The sequence below is a fragment of the Nelumbo lutea genome, chromosome 5, assembly GCF_056320005.1.
Source record: "Nelumbo lutea isolate HS-2025 chromosome 5, American lotus-T2T, whole genome shotgun sequence".
In the NCBI taxonomy this organism is placed as follows: Eukaryota; Viridiplantae; Streptophyta; class Magnoliopsida; order Proteales; family Nelumbonaceae; genus Nelumbo; species Nelumbo lutea.
This window is the reverse complement of record NC_142688.1, coordinates 53,057,354-53,076,150: the sequence shown is the minus strand read 5'-3', so window position 1 is coordinate 53,076,150 and position 18,797 is coordinate 53,057,354. Positions and strand designations below refer to the sequence as shown.

At 38.8% G+C, this 18,797-nt stretch overlaps 1 protein-coding gene across 1 annotated transcript in view; it reads right to left on the bottom strand.

Annotated features, from left to right (window-relative positions):
• Nucleotides 1–4,202: 4,202 nt before the first annotated feature.
• The window catches only part of LOC148852427 (alpha/beta-Hydrolases superfamily protein), a 73,794-nt gene continuing 59,199 nt past the window's right edge, over nt 4,203–18,797 (bottom strand). The window contains exons 15-16 of the mRNA XM_088945106.1: nt 5,216–5,285; nt 4,203–5,002 (exon numbers count right to left, since the gene is read on the bottom strand). Coding sequence (XP_088801232.1) covers nt 4,541–5,002; nt 5,216–5,285 — 532 coding nt within the window. The 3' untranslated portion in view covers nt 4,203–4,540. The remainder of the gene's footprint in view (nt 5,003–5,215; nt 5,286–18,797) is intronic.

Sequence of the window (18,797 nt, the reverse complement as noted above, 5' to 3'; positions counted from 1 at the left end):
CATTTGGTTGTTAGGGCATATTCATTTGTTCTGACCTATGACATCTGAAAGTGCAATAATTACATTGAGGTATATTGGTATTAGTGTATTTTTCTTTCCTCTAAACTCTAAATGTAGAGAATGTTGTTCTGAATTTTAAAAATTGTCAAATATCCATTTTAACCCAATATTTGAGAACTTTTATTTGCTTTTTGGGATATCATTAGAAAACAAAAAGTTGTAAGATTTCACTTTAAGAAATAAGAGATAAGAGGAAACAAACACCCATTTTCCTCTTAAAGTTATAAGTTTCCTCTTAAGAGATAAGAATTAAGAAGAAACGAACAAGCACTTAGTGTTTTCCTCTGTTATGATCATAAAACAAAATCAAACAATTAAAACTTCTATTCCAAGAGCTGTATGTTGTTGGGCTATTTACAAAGGCTTCAAGTGCCTTGGATCCTCAAATTAGTCGTGTATACATTACATGCGACTTGTTTGCAAAGAAGTCTACCCCCCTTCATGCTACAACCTAATCTTTATCATGGGCCATCTTTAACTACGGCTACTATCAATCCTTTGGGTCTTCCACCAATTACCTATCCAGCTCATTAAAGGTGGTTGAATCTACTGAACTTATTGTTTTACATATGGGTTCCATTCTATCTTCTACTCATGGGCCTGCCTCTAATACTAGGCTGCTATTACCTACATTCAGTTCGGGCACTTTTCCCTTACCCTATTGGCCTATTACAGTCGAACCAGCCTAGTCTCCAGCTCTTATTACTAAGTCTCTTTATCCTACGATTACTTGCTCCAAAAGTGTGTGGCATCCGAAAGCCTAATTAAACTATACACGGCATCCAAGTACCTGTTACCAGCTGACCAAATTGAGCCTCATACCATTTTAGAAGCCAATTCTGATCATCAATGGCATGTTGCCATGTCCAAGGATTTCAATGCCTTGGTGCATAATGGAGCATGGGCTCTTATGTCCAAGGCTTCTCATGAGGAACCCATAGGGTGTAAGTGGGTCATCAAATTTAAAGTTGATGGCATTATTGAATGCTATAAGGCTAGACTTTTAGCAAAGGGCTATAGCCAAAGAGAGGGGATGGGTTACACTAAGTCATTTAACCCTATCGTCAAGCCAAGGACTATACAGGTTGTGCTCAGTCTTGTCATCATGTCTTTAGGCTGGAACCTATGACAATTGGACATGCAAAATGTGTCTCTTCACAGAGATCTCAGTGAAATATTCTATATGAGTCAATCTCTGGGCTTCAAAGATCATACCCACCTGGACTTTGTGTGTCTTTCAAAAGTCACTTTATGGACTTAAACAAGCGCCCAATCACAAGCTCACCACTTTCCTCCTCTCTTGTGGTTTCTCGACATTTCAATTTGATACTTTGCTATTTTACTACCATATTGTTGGGTACTCTCTATTTATTTTGATCTATGTGGATGGGATAATAGTCACCGGGTCTCATGTTCTTTATGTTTGCTCCATTGTCTCTATGTTGGGTTTTGCCTTTGTGTTAAAGATCTTTGCCCATTACATTTATTTCTTGACAGTGAAATTCTCCCCTCTTCTTTTGAGCTTTTCCTCTCTCAAAGAAAGTACATTCTTGATTTTGTTCTCAGTATACACATTGATGATTCAAAGCTTGCGCCCACTCCACCATTTGTAGGCATTAATCTCTTTAATGAGGGTTGTGATCCCCTTCTCATCAATCCATCTGAGTATGGGCACTCAATGCTCTCCAATGCATGCTCTCCAATGCATTCGTTTAAATCAAGTTGGGATACGGCAGATTTGGTAAGCAATAATTAATTTTCATTTTTAGGGTTTTATTATTTAAATTTTATTAAAATGGTAGGCTCCTCTCCCAATCCCTTTCCCTACAACTTTGGTGATGTCTACTCGTATTAAGAAAGGACTTACCAGGGTGTTAGTGATACTATTATTGAAGGAACCACCTCCATTGGTGATGCTTCTAAGGGTGGCAGGAGAAAAATTAGTGATGTCTGAAAAATAGTTTCAAATATAAAATGTTCAAGAAAGGGAAAGCAGAGCGGTTTGCATGAGATACAAAAGTGATTTTAGTAATAGTAGAAAAGGGGCGTTGGCCATTTGGCTAGACACATGGCCAATTATTTATAAAACAATAATGATGGAACTCAAACACAAATTGGGCATGGGACTTCTGGTAATTTTGAATATTTACAAGAAAATTTGATATAAGAATTAGCAATATATATTGCACATGCTAAACAACCACTTTAATTTGCTGAAGACCCTAGGCTTGAAAAAGTTTTATAAGAATTTATAAATTTCCAATTTAAAAAAAGTTTAAAAATACTATTCGAGCAGATGCTCTAAGATTATTGTTTTCTTCATCCAAACAACATTTAATTTCTATTTAAATCTTAATTTTAGACTTCCAAATATAATATTAGTTATATACTTATATTTGTCTAACAAGTCACTTTATTGATGATTGTTGGCTTTTACAAAAGAGAATTTTAAAATCTTACAAGACTTGAATGGCCACATACTGGACTAACAATTGTTACAAGTATTTTAAATATTTTACATATTTATAGATTCGAAAATAAAGTTTTTGTTCTATTAGTTTTGATAATGATTGTAATAATGATTCTACTATAAATGTTTTAAAATTAAAAATATGTTGGGGCATATACTGGCCCAACAATTTCACGTCACATTTTAAATTTACATGTACAAGAAGCTTTAAATATTATTTCACCTCATATTTATAAAATTAAAAATTGTCTTATGTATATTATAACTTCTGGAAAAAGAAAACAAGAACTTAAATGTTTATGTGAACAATAGGGGATAAAATATAAAGAATTTGTATTAGATGTTTATCATATGTGGAATTCAAAATATACCATGTCATGTAGTTGTATTCCCTATAAAGAAATTATTACTAATTTTTATAATAAAAAAGTCTCCATGGTTTTATTAGTGAATAAGAAGATTGGGAAATTGCAAATCGTATACAAGATTTTTTAAAATATTTTTATAATGCAACTAATTTATTTTCGGGTGATTGTTATCCAACTTCTTGTGTTTTAATTAACCAATTACATATAATTAGTAAATGTTTTGTAAAATATAGAAATGATTTAAAATTCAAAAATATTGTTAAAGTATTGGAAATTAATTTTAAAAAATATTACAAAAATATTTCTTGTTTATATTGTTTAGCTACAATTTTATTAGATATTAGGAGTAAAAAAAGATGGTATAGATATTTTACTTTAATCTTATTATGATATTATGGGAATTGATTTAGGAACAAAAAAAAAAAGATGACTTGCATAATATATATATATATATATATGGAAAATCTATGATGCAGGAAAGACATGGTATAGGAAGAGTTTTGACAAATCAAAACCCACCCATAAATTTTGATAAATAACACCTAGTTGGCTAATGAGTTTATCATTGGAGTTAATTGATCAGAAGATTTTCAGATATCATATCATTTCCATATCATAGTTGAACCCTTTTAGAATAAACAATGAGCACATGATTCAAAAATTAAGGTGGCTTGCAACATGAAAAATAATTGTGAACACGTTTTTCATTCTCATTACTCAAAGAAGCTCTATGGCAACAGTCAAAAACCACGACCTAGATCAACAACAAAAAAAAAACTCAGTATAGCTTTTTGATAGTGGAAGGCCAGCTTTGTAGTGAAAATTTATGCCAACATACATTGACCACCGACATAATTATACATGACCACCGGCGAAGATCTAAAATCCACCGGAACAAATTTTTACCGGTAGATGGCTGGTGGTTAATGGTCTTGCGGCTACTGTTATTATGAAAACTTATGCCGACAGGCATTGACTGGCAACATAGCTATATATTGGCAATTAAAACCACTAGGAGAACCTAAAAGATGATGGGAGAATTTAGTTAAACCTTTCAACAAGCAATTTATCAATATAGTTTGGGCATTCATAAAGATCTGAACCTTGTGTATCTCAAGAACAGGGGCCTGACATAATGCATAAAATGAGAGACTACTATTCAACCTGTACTGTTTGTTGATATGCCTGAATCCCACATAGGGGTTGTTTAAACAGCGCAGCACCACACTAATAACCTCCCACCAAAGTCCATGGTTGTGGGAATCAAAGGCTTAGTTAAGTTGTATGTTGATTTCTTGGGAAAATTATGCAAAACACTATAAAATTATATAAAACACTTAGATGTTAATGAACTTTGGTGGTTTCAGAACAGGAATACACTAGAAAGGTTTACAGTATTGTTACTGAAAATGTTGCTTACAATACTAATGATATGAACGATAAAAAATGTTCTCCCTGATTCATAGGAATCAAGTTCAATGAGCGGGCTTTTCTTATTACTCAAGAATGGTTTCATTTTCATCTGATGAGGAATGATTAATCCTGCCACACATGTTGGCCCCTGCTGCACCATATAATTTTTCCCAATTTGGAATGCATGACATATAATGTCCACTAATAACAACTAGAATGGAGTTTGTACCTATTTTCTAAGCCATGTTGCTGGTAGGATATTTCTGATCTTCTTCCTGAAGACAATGAGGAGAGTTGCACCCACCAGTGGCCATGTTGTCATGATGGCAACGTATGCGAGCAACCACATGGATTTCCTATTCTGTCTTGAAAGTTTATCTATGGATCTTTCCACAGGAACAGTTTTGTCATCATTGCATTTGACATCCGAGTCACTCATTTTATCTTGTTCACTAGATTGAGCATTGTCATGTATGGAATCGGTCTTGCTTTCTCTCTCAAGCTGCTGCTCTGTACCTAAGACCATTTCTTCTTGCTTGACATGAACCACTGGATCAGCAAATGACTCCTCCACCATGTTGACTGTCTGCTCATTCCCTGCTGCGGTTACCATCCCATCTTGCAATACATTTACATAAGGTCCCTGATCAATTGAAGATTCTTGTGGAATGTGCATGCCCAAACATTGTGCCTGCAATTCAAAACAATGAACAATATTAAATTTTTGAAAAATCAACTTTAGATTGCATAAATTGGTGAGTAAACAAGATAGTACACACTGAGATTAATCCTCAAGGATATTGTGTCAAGAGTCCAATGGCATCAGCTTTTGTAAAATGTACTACCATTCTAACAGTTAATTCAACAAACCAACTAGAGAATAATGAACATTGTTTTGTGCCACCTTCTTTTGTTTATGCATGAATGGGCTGTCATATAGGACGCTGAGGAATTCGTCAACAGCCCTTACCCACCTGCAACGAAGGAAAAGCTTAACCATTTCTGTCAATGAAGATGAGGGGTAATGGGGAAATAGAAGATAAATAGTTCCAAAGACAAAAAAAGGATTTCCAATCATAACTCATAAAGGATGTAATAGAATGGAATTCAAGATAAAGAGCAATGCAATTAATCAACAGTTATGGATATTGTATAAATTTATTTATCTTGGCAAGATTCAAAAGTGTTGGATATTAACTTTATACCTTTTTACTTTTGGCTTTTAGATCATTTATCCTCTTTGCATAATTGGCTTGTTGTTGTTTGACTAGAAAGAGATGAATCACTTCAGAAAATGAACTTGTAAATAATTTGATGTTTAAGGAAAGAACAAAGAAGACAGGTAGAAACATTTCAAAACAGTAGGGAAGAAAAAGAGAGAAGAATGATATTGGGAACAAAATGTGAGATGCCTTGCAGTCCTCGAATGATATAATCTAATTTAATAAAATTTTGAGTACAATGACAAGTCTGCTGCTAAGAGGTGGCAGCAAAGAAAAGAAAAGAATAAAGGAAGACAAGTGTTCTTTGAATTTGAAACAGCTATATACATGAATTTACAAGTACGCTTGATGAATGGCTTCATCAACACAATCAGTCAAAAGTAAATAATAGAAACAGAGCAATGAAAGTATATTATGTATGCAAGCACATAGCAGGGCATGATAAATTCCTTTATAGTTTTCTGTTTTCTGCAAATGAAATTCAGATTTAATTTTTTGTGTATGTCTATCATCAATAAGATATCAGGCAGGATTCATTAAAAAAATTGTGGCTTCCGTAAAAGGCAGTCTTAAAAAAGTATTCTGCTAGCTACATTGAGTTAAGCGTGCTTATAAATCTACTAATCCTAGAAAAGTTGGATACTGTAATACGTTAAGAAAGCCTTCGTGAAGGGAGGAGATGAGAAGGAAGAGAGAAGTCAAATGTAGAGAAAGAAATCTCATGGATAAGTGATGGCACCCATTGTGCCCTGTTATATTATAAAATAAAAATATTGACAAAGTAATCCCTGAAGTGAAAGAAATTACAAGATACTCCCTACATTGACACATTTCAGAAACACCCCTCACAAGACTCCCCCTCAAGTTGGGTTGTAAATATCATGCATACCCAACTTGTTACATAGCTTCAAATGACGTAAGGTAGACACACCTTTTGTAAAAACATCAGCCAATTGCTCTTTTGATTGAACAAATGGCATACGTGTTTCACCCCTTCCAACCTTCCCACTAGACCTGTTCATGGGCTAGGTAGCCCGACGGCCAGCCCGTCCCGGCCCCCAGAGAGGCTTGAACATGAGTTTTAGCTTGCGGGCTTGACCTCGGGCCTAAAAGCCCGACTCGATATTTTTTGGGCCAGGCTCGGGATTTGTAAAAAAAAGCCCAACCCAACTTTTATATAGTTTAAATCCTAAATTCCTAAACCTCCTCACCCTAACCCTAAATTCTTCTCACTTTTCTTCTCATTCTCAGTTTCTCACTCTCAAACTCTCAGAACCGGCAAACCCAGGCGTACCATTTTTACTTTGCGAACTCAAGCATCGGCGGCCGACACGTCGTCTCTCTCTCCGGCAATGAGCTCTCTCTCTCCAGACGGCACCGTTTTCATCTTCTATCTTCTCACTTTTCTTCTCATTCTCAGTTTCTCACTCTCAGACTCTCAAAACCGGCGAACCGAGGCGCACCGTTCTCACTCTACAAACTCAAGCACTGGCGGCTGGCACCACCAGAACTAGGTCATCTCTCTCTCCGACGGTGAACTCAGGCACCATTCTCTCACTCTCAGAGGCGAACTCAGGCACCAACGTTCTGACTCCCAGGTGGGCTTCGGGCTTGGGCCCAAGTTGTAGGCCCATTGGTCAGGCCAGGCTTAGGCTCGGGCCTGAAACATTTCTGTTAATGAAGAGCAAAAGCCTGGCCCGAGCCGAGCCCGGCCCGACCCATGAACAGGTCTACTTCCCATGAATAAAGTGCTTGTCAACTTCAATGTGCTTAGTCTACTTAATGGAGAACTGGATTATGAGCAATACTAAGATTCTTTAACCACAAAAGTTCCACATGCCCAACTCTATAATAAGATTCTTTAACCACAAAAGTTCAGCCACTCCTTGAGACATGGCCCTTTCTTACTCTTCCAAGTAGCCAGATTGCTCCTACAAATGTACAATAACTAGTGGTGAACCTTCTATTATCCACAAAAGCAACCCAATTAGCATCAATATAACCCTCCACTCTAGTATGGCCTTGCTTGGTAAAGAAAATGCCTCTACCAAAGTGATTTTTCAGACAAGCCAAAAATAAACTTCCTTTAGGAAATATAGATTCCCTTATTAGACCAAGCAACTTAAATCAAAGAAATACTTGAACGGGCCAAGATCCTTTACCTCGAATTGTGAAGCTAGAAATTCTTTCAGCTTCTGAACCTCTTCTTACCAATTTCTAGTAATCACAATCTGTTATGGACGCATTCCTCGGGAAGACGTATCGTCGCCACCGGCAGCAACAGGCACATGACCCACCGCCAGCAGCAGCAGTGATTCAATGATTCTCATCCTACCCAGTTCGGCAACAGAAGCCTTATCGAGATTAGATTAAATCATCTTGCTTGTTCTTATCTTATTCTATTGCTCTTATCTTATCTTGTTAGTAGCTTATCAGATTAGGATTAGCTAATCTTATCCTTAGCAAGATAGAACTGGAAGTCTCCCTATTCAGCAAGGAGACTCCCTTTGATTAGGACTCTTGTAATCTCCTATTTAAGGAGATCCCATTATTGAATGAGGATATCAAATTTCCAGTCAAGAAAGAGAGTAAAAGGAGAGTTCGGTGATCTCTTGGACAAATCACCCTCTAGGACGCCAAGATAGGTTCAGCTAGGAAGGGGAGGAACAAGGGAAAACAGGAGCTTTTCCCCGTTGACCGACCTGTGACGAGATCCTATTCCCGGGCCCATAACACAATCTCATCCACATACACAATCAGAATGGCAACAAGATCTCCCCTTTACAAAAAATGTGTAGTCAGCTTGACACTGCAAAAATCCAACTTGTTGAACTACCTTGTTAAACTTTTCAAACCAGACTCTGGGGGATTGTTTCATCCCATATAATGATTTCTTCAAGCAATAAACTTTCTCCTCACTTCCTTGAAGCTGAAACCTGGGGGGCTGAACCATATATACCTCCTTATCAATATTTTTTTTGGAAAGGTAAAGAGAAAATTCATTAAAATAAAAATAAATACATAGGAAGGTGATAAGAAATAACCTGAGAGAAGAAAAACTGACTTAGACACTTCTCACACTAGAAAACAACAGACAAAGACTCCAAACAGCACAGCAAAACAAAACCCTCCAACACCAAAACCTAGGCCAAGAACAAAAGGACAACAGAAAACAGTGAAAAAGGTACAAACTGAAGAGATAAGCTAAACTTCTCCATCAAGGTCTCCTCTTGGTTGTCGCCATCTTTAATCCCATCTCCCTCTTCCAATTAACCCTTTTCTCGAGCTTTCTTCCTTCTTCCTCTCAAACTCTTCAAAAGCTTTTAAGGCGAAATCCTCACCTCCCGGGAAAAACAAACCCAAGCTTTTACCAATTTTTACATCCTTTATAGCCGCTGCCTTGAACGAGACAAAACCAGTTTTCTCCACCTTTTCAAGACTTTTATGAAGTTCTCTAACGACAGAATTGGAATTCTTTTCAGGGGCGCCAACAAGATGACCATTCCCCAACTGCTTACCCGAGTTAGAGGCAATGCCAGAGTTCTCAATATCTAGGCTTTGCTTTGAAATTTTAGAGGTCTTACTATTCCTTATGTACACCCTTTTATAGTTCTTTGTAGGGCCAGACCCAACCAAATCAAGCTTCAGACGGGAAAAGATCTTGGTTACATGCATAATATGTGAGAGTCTCACCCCAGAGGCTCCTTGACACTTTTTGGGTGTCACAGATTCAGTCCCAATCAAATCTTTCTTATCCTCCCCCCTCCTACCCAAATCAACGCCTAATTACCCGATCACCACCTCCTCGAAGACACGAAGATCAATCAACAACATTGTCTTTGATTTGGGATGGTGAACAAAATTCTTCACCAACAAATTCACTTCCTCCACCTCCAATAACAATGTTTCCTGCGAGGGTGGCAACAATAGACCTGCAAGTAGAAAATTCCTCCTCCATCAAGCCAATCTCCGCTTCTCTGTGGATCTCCCTATCTGCTCTAGAAACATCTAATCTAGTTGAGGAAGGGACCTTGGCAATTGCATCGAAGTTTTGCTTTGGAAGAGCATCTTCGAGAACTTCTACCAACTCTTTGCTACTTTGATCATAGCTGATCCCAAAACATCGACACGCACCGTAGTCCCCCATTGGACTTACAACATCTTACGCCACTAAATTTCCCCAATTTTGATTGTTGCTACCAGAAGCACCTTTGCTGTAGCCAGGACTCCATGTCGCGTTAGAAGAAGTTCTCTCGATAGCAGGTCTCTCAACAACCTTCAGCTTCGACCCCTTGTGCAGTCTAACATTTCTTTTCTTATGAGCCAAGTTCAAAATGAGACTATTTAGTCGCCTACCTTTCATAGCATGTTTAAAGAGAATTTCACTCCTCTTAATAATCCCACCTTTGGAGAGTGGGCCCCAGTGGAATCTCCATGCCCAATGTTAGACACCCCTTGAAGATGCGGAGATGGGAACTTTCCATCTTCCCTAATAGCTACCACTAAATGGGCCTCGCTCCCCTCTTCCGTGTTCGATCTTACCCCCAAATCATTACTCCTTCCTTTTCCAAAGTCTCGAAAGTCCACCAGAGCCAACATGATAACTCCACTAGAAACGAAACCCTTTTTTGTACCTAAACTACCCTCATCTTCAACCTTTGAAACTATCTCCATGAAAAGTCTTTTCGACTTCCGCCTTCTTGAACTAGAGAGATCTTGAGAAGCACCTCCTTCCTCCTTACTCGAGACTGGGAGATTAAGTCAACCGCCTGGGTAAGTTCCTTCTATTACCACTCTTAAATCGAAAAGTTCTCCACCAAAGTGAAACAAAAGGGATGTTGTTGGACTAGATGAATTTCCTCCACCTCAATTAAGATACGCGCACCAAGTTCTTCCAGTCCAGAGTTCTTGAGTCAACGAACCTATAAATCCCATAAGCATCCCCAATCTCCCTGATGATATGGAAACTCCAAGAATGAAGAGGAATGCCAAAGACATTAATCAAAATGAAGCTTTAAGGCCCCACGTTTCTCATCACACCGACGAGAGGATTCCACTTCCCTAGTCTTAACTTTGGACTACAAACTTGATCATGTTCGCACTCAAGAATATCTAAAGCGTCATTTTCACTACTGAAGGAGAAAAGAAAGAACCCTGCGCCTAGTCTTCTCACCTGGAAGTGTCTACTTGGCTTCCATTAAGTCAACGCCTAGTTCCAAACTACTTCAACATATGGTTCAGAGTTGACGAAACGACCAACCAAGCATTTGTTTAAGAGCTTTAGCCACTTGAAAGTTCCTTCATTAGAGCTTGATGCCACTTCTTTCAACATCTTCAGAGGTTAATGGAAGTATCAACTTGGCTCCCATTCAGTCATGAACAACCAGGGAATGTTTAACCCAATGCTTTAAAACGCGGAGGCGTGACGCAAGGCGTTCCACTACCTAGAGGCGTGAGGCATAATTCAGAACGCAAGAGGCATAAGCCTCCCGAACACAAGGAGGCATAAGCCTCCTTAAGAGGAGGGGGTTAAGAGGAGGATGAAGAGGAAGGGGGATCCCATTTTTCTTTATTTTAATAAAAATCTTTTATATTAAGAAGAGTAGGAATCTGCTGAATTAAAAAATATGAAAGAAAGTAGTTTCTTGAGGAGAGGAGGAGAGAAGGAGAAGAGAAGTTGAAAAGAAAAGAGAGCAATAATCTGGCCGCCCCCTTCACTTATTATTTATACTAAAATAATAGAACAGTAGAAAAACAACTATGCCCTTATAGGGCGTTAAAACATAAAACAACATATATAACACTCAAAAACATAATAAAATTTGGACTCACATAACTACTGTGGTCCCCACCTCCTATCTAACAACTAACATAAAACATCTACTCAAAAAAACATCATAAAACTAATTAATCTTCAACACTCCCCCTCAAGTTGGGAGTAAATGTCACACATTCCCAACTTGCGTAGATCATGTCCAAGCTTGTTCCTTGCCACCCCTTTAGTGAGAACATCAGCCAGCTGCAACTCTGAAGAGACATAAGGCAAACAAACTTCTTCGGTTGTTGCCCTTTCTCTTATAAAGTGTCTATCAACTTCAATGTGCTTTGTCCTATCATGCTGAATTGGATTGTGGGCAATATTGATTGCAATCTGATTGTCACAGTATAACATCATAGGTTCCCTTGCTTTCACCCCAATCTCACTCAAAAGAGATCTAACCCAAAGAAGTTCTGAGACACCATGAGCCATGGATCTATACTCAGCCTCTACACTTGAACCGATTGCTTCTTACTCTTCCAGGAGATCAAGTTTCCACCCACAAAGGTACACACTCCTAATGTAGACCTCCTGTCATCTAAGCATCCTGCCTAGTCTGCATCTGTATAGGATTCTAGCTTTAGATTCTTATGATTTGAGAAAAGAATGCCTCTACCAGGGTGCTTTTTCAGATATGCAAGTATTCTCTCAATAGCTTCCCAGTGTTGAACCCGAAGTGCATGCATGTACCGACTCACAACACTGATATCATAAGAAATATCTGGTCGTGTCATAGACAAATACAACAGTCGGCCCACCATTCTTTGATATCTCCCCACATCCTTTACCAATTCACCATCCACACCATTAATTCTGTGATTTGGATCAATAGGAGTGTTTGCTGGTTTGGTCCCCAGCTTCCCAGTCTCTCATAGTAGGTTAAGTACATACTTTCTCTGTGAAATGAAGATCCCATGCTTGGATCTTGCAACTTCAATCCTTAAGAAGTATTTGAGCTCACCAAGATCTTTGATCTCAAATTCTTGCTGCAATGATTTTTTGAGATCATCAATCTCTCCAAATCATTTCCTGTCACCACTATACCATCTACATTCTCTCCTCTTCACAGAGAGGGTGTGATCAAACTGTCTGTGTGTATCCAAAACAGACGAATGCCCTCTTAACTGGTTAAACCAAGCCCTAGGTGATTGTTTCGGTCCATATAGAGATTTTCTGAGTCTGCACTCCTTTCCTTTATCAACATTTTCATAAAAGCCTGCTAGAATGTCCATATATACCTCCTCCTATAAGTCACCATTGAGGAAAGCATTTTTGACATCAAGCTGGAACAAGGGCAATGAATAGGTGGCTGCTAGAGATAAAAGGATACGAACTGAACACATCTTAGCTACTGGTGCAAAGGTTTCCAGATAATCAACACCATAGGTCTGAGTATACCCTTTTGCTACCAACCTTGCCTTGTACCTCTCTATCTTATCATCAGCCTTATACTTCAACATCCGACTGTCTCCTTGTCTGGGGGGAGATCAACTATTTCCCAAGTTTGGTTTTTGACCAAAGCATCCATCTCATCTTGCATGGCTATTTTCCACTCAAGTTTGGAAAGAGACTCAGTAACATTCCTGGGTATAGATACAGAATCCAGGGAAAAAAGAAAAGCACGGTAGGAGGGTGATAAGGCACTATAGGAAAGATGGTGTGAAATGCAATGGGTTGTACACTTTCTCTTCCCCTTACGAAGTGCAATGGGAAGATCAAGGTCAGTGGGATTAGCTACAACAATGGTGTTAGGGACATAAACATTATCATCAGAAAACATAACAGGCTTAGGCTCAAGAGGAATACCTGGAACTGTATCTGCCGAATCTGGAGTTTCAGAAGGACTGACAGAGAGTAGTGTGGGTCAAGGTTGTGTGGGGTCAACCATCATCTGCCGGCGCTAATATTGCTGTGAGGCTGCCCGTAGTGGCTCAGGTAATGAAATTGGAGGTGCAAGTGTTGACTGAACTAATGGTGCAGGTGGTGGCTAAACTGATGGCGACACCACAAAAACAAGAAGAGGAACAGATTGTGAGTTCTCCCCAAAACTCTCCCCCTGAAGAGAACCACTCGAGAAGAAGAATGCGGATTCAAAAAATGTAACATCCATAGTGACAAATCTGCTCCTCGACACTGGGTCATAACAGCAATACCCCTTTTGGTTCTGAGCATACCCAAGAAAAACACATTGGCCTTAGGATCTAATTTCTTGCGATGAGGGCCAAGAATGTGAACAAAAGAAACACAACCAAAAACCCACAGATGTATATGAAATATCTCTCCATCTGGAAAAAGAAGGCTAAATGGCACCTTAAACCCCAAAGTCTATGAAGGAACACGGTTAATCACATGTATGGCTGTAAGAACTACATCTCCCTAGAACTGCATAGGAACTGAAGCACACACCATAAGACTCCTTGCCACCTCCACAATGTGTTCGTTTTTCCTCTCAGCAAATCCATTCTACTGTGTTGTATATGCACAACTGCTCTGATGAACTACACCATGTTCTAAGAGATACGTGATTAGGTCCTTCTCAAAGTACTCTCTAGCATTATCTGATCTAAAAGCCTTAGTTCTCACTCCAAATTGTGTGAGAACCATCTGGTGGAATTGTCGTACTAAGTTAGAAACCTCATCACGTGATCTCATCAAATATATCCAAGAATATCGTGTATAATCATCCACAAACAAGAGAAAGTAACGAAATCCTCCCATGGAAGGGATTTGATATGGCCCCCATACATCAGTGTGAACAATATTAAAAGCAGAAGTACTTCTTTTATTGCTTGGTTTAAAAGACTGTCTACAATGCTTTCCTAACTGACAACTCTCACACTCCAAAGTAGATAATTGAATAGACTCAAACAACTTTGGGAAAAGCCATTTCAAAGAACTAAAAGAAAGATGTCTCAAGCGATTGTACCAAAGCATGATCTGGTTCACTAACTCTGACCCACTACTACTGTTGCTGCTAACATGATGGCCCTGATGTTTCGGAATCTCATTCAAAAGGTAGACTCCATTCACCTCACGACCACTCCCAATCATCTTCTTGGAATCTAGATCCTGCAAAACACAATTACCAAGAAGAAAAGTCATAGAACAATTCAAATTTTTTGTCAAAGAACTAACAGACAGTAGGTTCGTATGAAGTCTAGGGACATGTAAAACAAAAGATAGAGTTATATTATTGGTCACTCTAACTGTCCCCTTCCCAGCAATGGGCATATGTGAACCATCTGTTGTAGAGACTCTATCTCTACCAGAGCACAACTGATAGGAAATGAAAAAGGTAGGGGCATTAGTCATATGCTCAGATGCTCCTGAGTCTATAATCTAGGGAGTTCCCTTCATACCTGAAGTAGATGCAAGATTTGTAGTTGCATATGAACTACCTGTATGTGCAAAGGAAGTGTTGTAGTTGGCTCCTGCATTCTGTTGTCCATCTAGATGGCTAGAGCTGGGTGAATCTTTCTTACTCATAAGCTGTCCAAACCTCTCCAATTCTGTTATTACTGTTGCTACTGCAATGGATTCCCAATCAGTTTGGGAGAGAGGGGCTGAAGAGTCTCCTGTAGTGGCTACATTTGCATTTCCCTTCTTGTTTCTTATCCGATAAGGCATAAGATTTGGATGAAGCTTCCAACAAGTGTCCCTAGTATGCTTAGGCTTCTTGCAATAATCACACACCAAGTCCTTATCCTCCCTTCTAGACTCACTACTCCCCCTTTCTCCATTCGGCTTAGGTTTTGTTGTACCAACCATAGCCGATTGGTCAATCCCAGGCTGTCTCAGCATTACATTCCTTCTACTCTTCTCTCTAGAGACAAAAGCATAGGCCTGAGAGAATGTCACACCCTCCCTAGAAAGAATATGTTGCCTAGCAATGTCAAATTCAGGGTTCAGCCCTGCCAAGAACTCAAAAACCCTATTCCTCTCTACCAGTACAAAGACATCCGGCCGGCCCCTTCACTTATTATTTATACTAAAATAATAGAACAGTACAAAGACAACTATGCCCTTATAGGGTGGCAAAACATAAAACAGCATATATAACACACAAAAACATAATAAAATTTGGACTCACATAAATACTGTGGTCCCCACCTCCTATCTAAAAACTAACATAAAACATCTACTCAAAAAAACATCATAAAACTAATTAATCTTCAACAAGAATAAAGATGCATAACAGTAGTTCAAAGGGGCAGGGGGCAAACCATTTTCTTTCCCCTTATCTTTTCCTCCCTTCCCTTTCATTTTCTTTTCTTTCCTTTTCTCTTTTTTTCTTCTCCTTCCTTTCCTTTTCTTTCCCTTTCTTTTCTTTTCCTTTCCTTTCCTTTCCTTTTTTTTTCTTTTTCTTTTTTTTTTCTGCATTTTTATATCAGATATGCATGAGGCGCTAGAGGCGTATGCCTCTAGCACGCCTCATGAGAAAAGCGCAAGAGGCATACGCCTCTTGCACCTTGGGTGTACGCCACAGAGGTGTCCTCGTCTCTGGCATATGCCTCAGGGTGTTTTGGGAGTGCCTCGCCTGGAGGCACGCCTCCAAGCGTATGCCTCCCATGCCTTTTAAAACACTAGTTTAAGGCGTACGCCTCCCACACCTTTTAAAACACTAGTTTAACCCACTGTTATCCTTCTAATAATTATTGACTAATCCAAGACCTTAAGGCACCATGCCCCCCTTATCAAGATCACCATTCAAAAAAGCATTCTTCACATCTAGCTCATGAAGGTTCCATGAGAAGTTTACAACTAAAGAAAAAAGAACTCAAATTGAGTTCATCTTGACCATTGGTGCGAAGGTTTCGTTATAATCCACATAATACGTTTGAGAAACCCCTTAGCTACCAACCTTGCCTTATACTTTTCTATAGAACCATCTGTTTGATGCTTCATGTTGAACATCCATTTACAACCAATTGAATTCTTTCCCTTTGGAAGGTTAACAAGATCCCATTTGTGATTTTTATGAAGGACATGAATCTCCTCAAACATAGCACTCTTCAATTTAGGTAATTCCAAAGCCTCAACAACACTTTTAGGAATACAGACACTAAAAATAGTAGAAACAAGGCAAACCGCACAATAACCAGGAGACAACGAAGCAGTGGAAGTAAAGTGTGTAATTGGGTGCTTGGTACATAACCTTACACCCTTATGAAGGGAAATAAGAAGGTCAATATCATTAGGAGAGGGTTCAAAAGTACCTGAAGGATGAGTAGGGTGAGGATATGCCTCGCGAGAGTTTGATGGCATCGGAAGTACATCTAGTTCGACACCTATATCCAGAGACTGATCTAACAACTGACCTTTGTGACGATTATAGTGCAAATAAACCCAAAAGAGGCCGCTGAGACAAGGGAGGCAATTGAGACGAGGAAGGCTAAGATGGAAGAGGCTGAAGATGAGTTGGAAAAAGAACATGTCTCACTTCAATACTACTCTCCCCCTAAGGTGAGGTAGAGGAAAAAGGACAAAACTCAAAAAAGCAAACATCCATAGAAATGTAAACCCTCTTAGACGAAGGGTCATAACATTTATACCCCTTTTGAGTGGAAGGGTAGCCAATGAGACACAAGCGATAGCATGAGCTTCAAGCTTACCAGAAGTAGAAGACAAATTTTGCACATAACATTGACATCCAAAAACATGAATGGAGATAAAGAACAAAGGGGATGAAGGGAAAAGCAACTGATGTGGGGCCTTAAATTATAATAGTTGTAAGCATGTGGTTAATCAGGTATTCCACAGTAAGAACAACATAAGCCCTAAAATACTTAAAAACATTCATTTGCAAAAGTAAATTATGAACCACCTCCAGTAAGTGCCTATCCTTTCGCTCTGCAACACCATTTTGTTGAGGTGTTCAAGGACAAGAACTCTAATGTAACACCCCATTAGTTTGAAAATAAAAATTGACATCATTAGTGAAATACTCCTTTGAACTATTTGAGTATCAACACCAAATTGTATAAACGCCATGTGGTGGAAATTGTATAAACTGGTTCCTTTCAAAGAATCTAAAGCCACAGAATCCAAAATATAGAGACCATCTGTCATACATCCTTTACCAATCATTCTCACTGAAGTCAAATCCTAGAAAACACAAGAAATTAGGAAAAAAATTATTAAACAATTCAAAGACTTTTTATACAACTAATAGAAAGAAGATTTAATGGAATTTTGGGAGCATGGTAAACATTAGACAAACAGAGGCCAATGGGAAGGAAAACAACATCTTGACCCCCAATAGAAGACAAGGATCCATTAACAAGTTTAACCTTAGCAGTCATATGGTTTGTCACCCTGAATCGATGATCCAAGGTGATTGAGAAGGGAAGGATGAAACATGGAGGGCATGGGCTCAGTTATCTAAATTCACTGCATAAGAAGTGGAGGGAGTAATAAAGGTTTCCTCTGACATGCCCAAACTACTCAATCTGATCACACATAGTACTCAAAAGACCTTCCTTAGGTACAAAAGCCAATGACTAAACTGGAAAAGTGTTACCCTAAGTCAATAGTTGTTGGCCATCCTGGTTGGGTGTGGATGAAGCAATACTAGCTGATTAGATCCCTTATTCTACTTCCCTTGAAGCTTCTTAGGCTTAACCATGTAAGTCCCAACAAAACTCTTTTGTGTTACCAAATTTCTTGCTTGCAATAATTGCACCATAATTTATCCTTGTCACCTCCTCCCTTCTTTTGTACCTCACTTTTTTTGTTTTCACCCATGCACAATAAAGCGATATGCTCCCCCTAAATGGGATTCATAGCTTCCCTCCTACTTTCTTCAAATTGAACTAAAACAAAAAACTTCTTCAAGACCTGGAAGCTCCTTACCACCTAAAATTTGAACCCTAATTGGATCGTACACTAGATTCAGACCTACCAAGAAAGCAAACACACTTTCTTGAGAGTAACTTCTTATAGGCCAATGCATCCCCATCGCTCTTCCAATCAACAGTCTTGTAATGATCCAGATCCTTCCACATATAAGTAAGAGTTGAAACCACATAAATTTTTTGAGAGCAATCTGAATTAAAGATGTTAGCCAAGACATAATCAAGTAATTCTCTTTCTCCCACATATCATATTCAGCTCCTTCATTGATAGGTTTCTAGGTCTTCCCAGTTACGTACCCTAGCTTTTCCCTAGCTCCAACAAACATCTTCACACCCTTGCACCACTCCAAGTAGTTCAATCCATCAAGAAGATCAAGAGACACATGAAAATGGAAATCCTACGCTGTCCAGTTCTAGCTCCAGACCTAACAAGCCCTAAGAACAGTTAGAAGTAACAGTACTCTCTGAAGACATTGCTGGAACACACCACTACTATGTGAACAGCAGCTTGAAGAAACAATAAACAAGCCTTTCCAGGCCACACACAACCACACAACTGTAACAGCCCAAGGGGAAATACAAACCAAACAC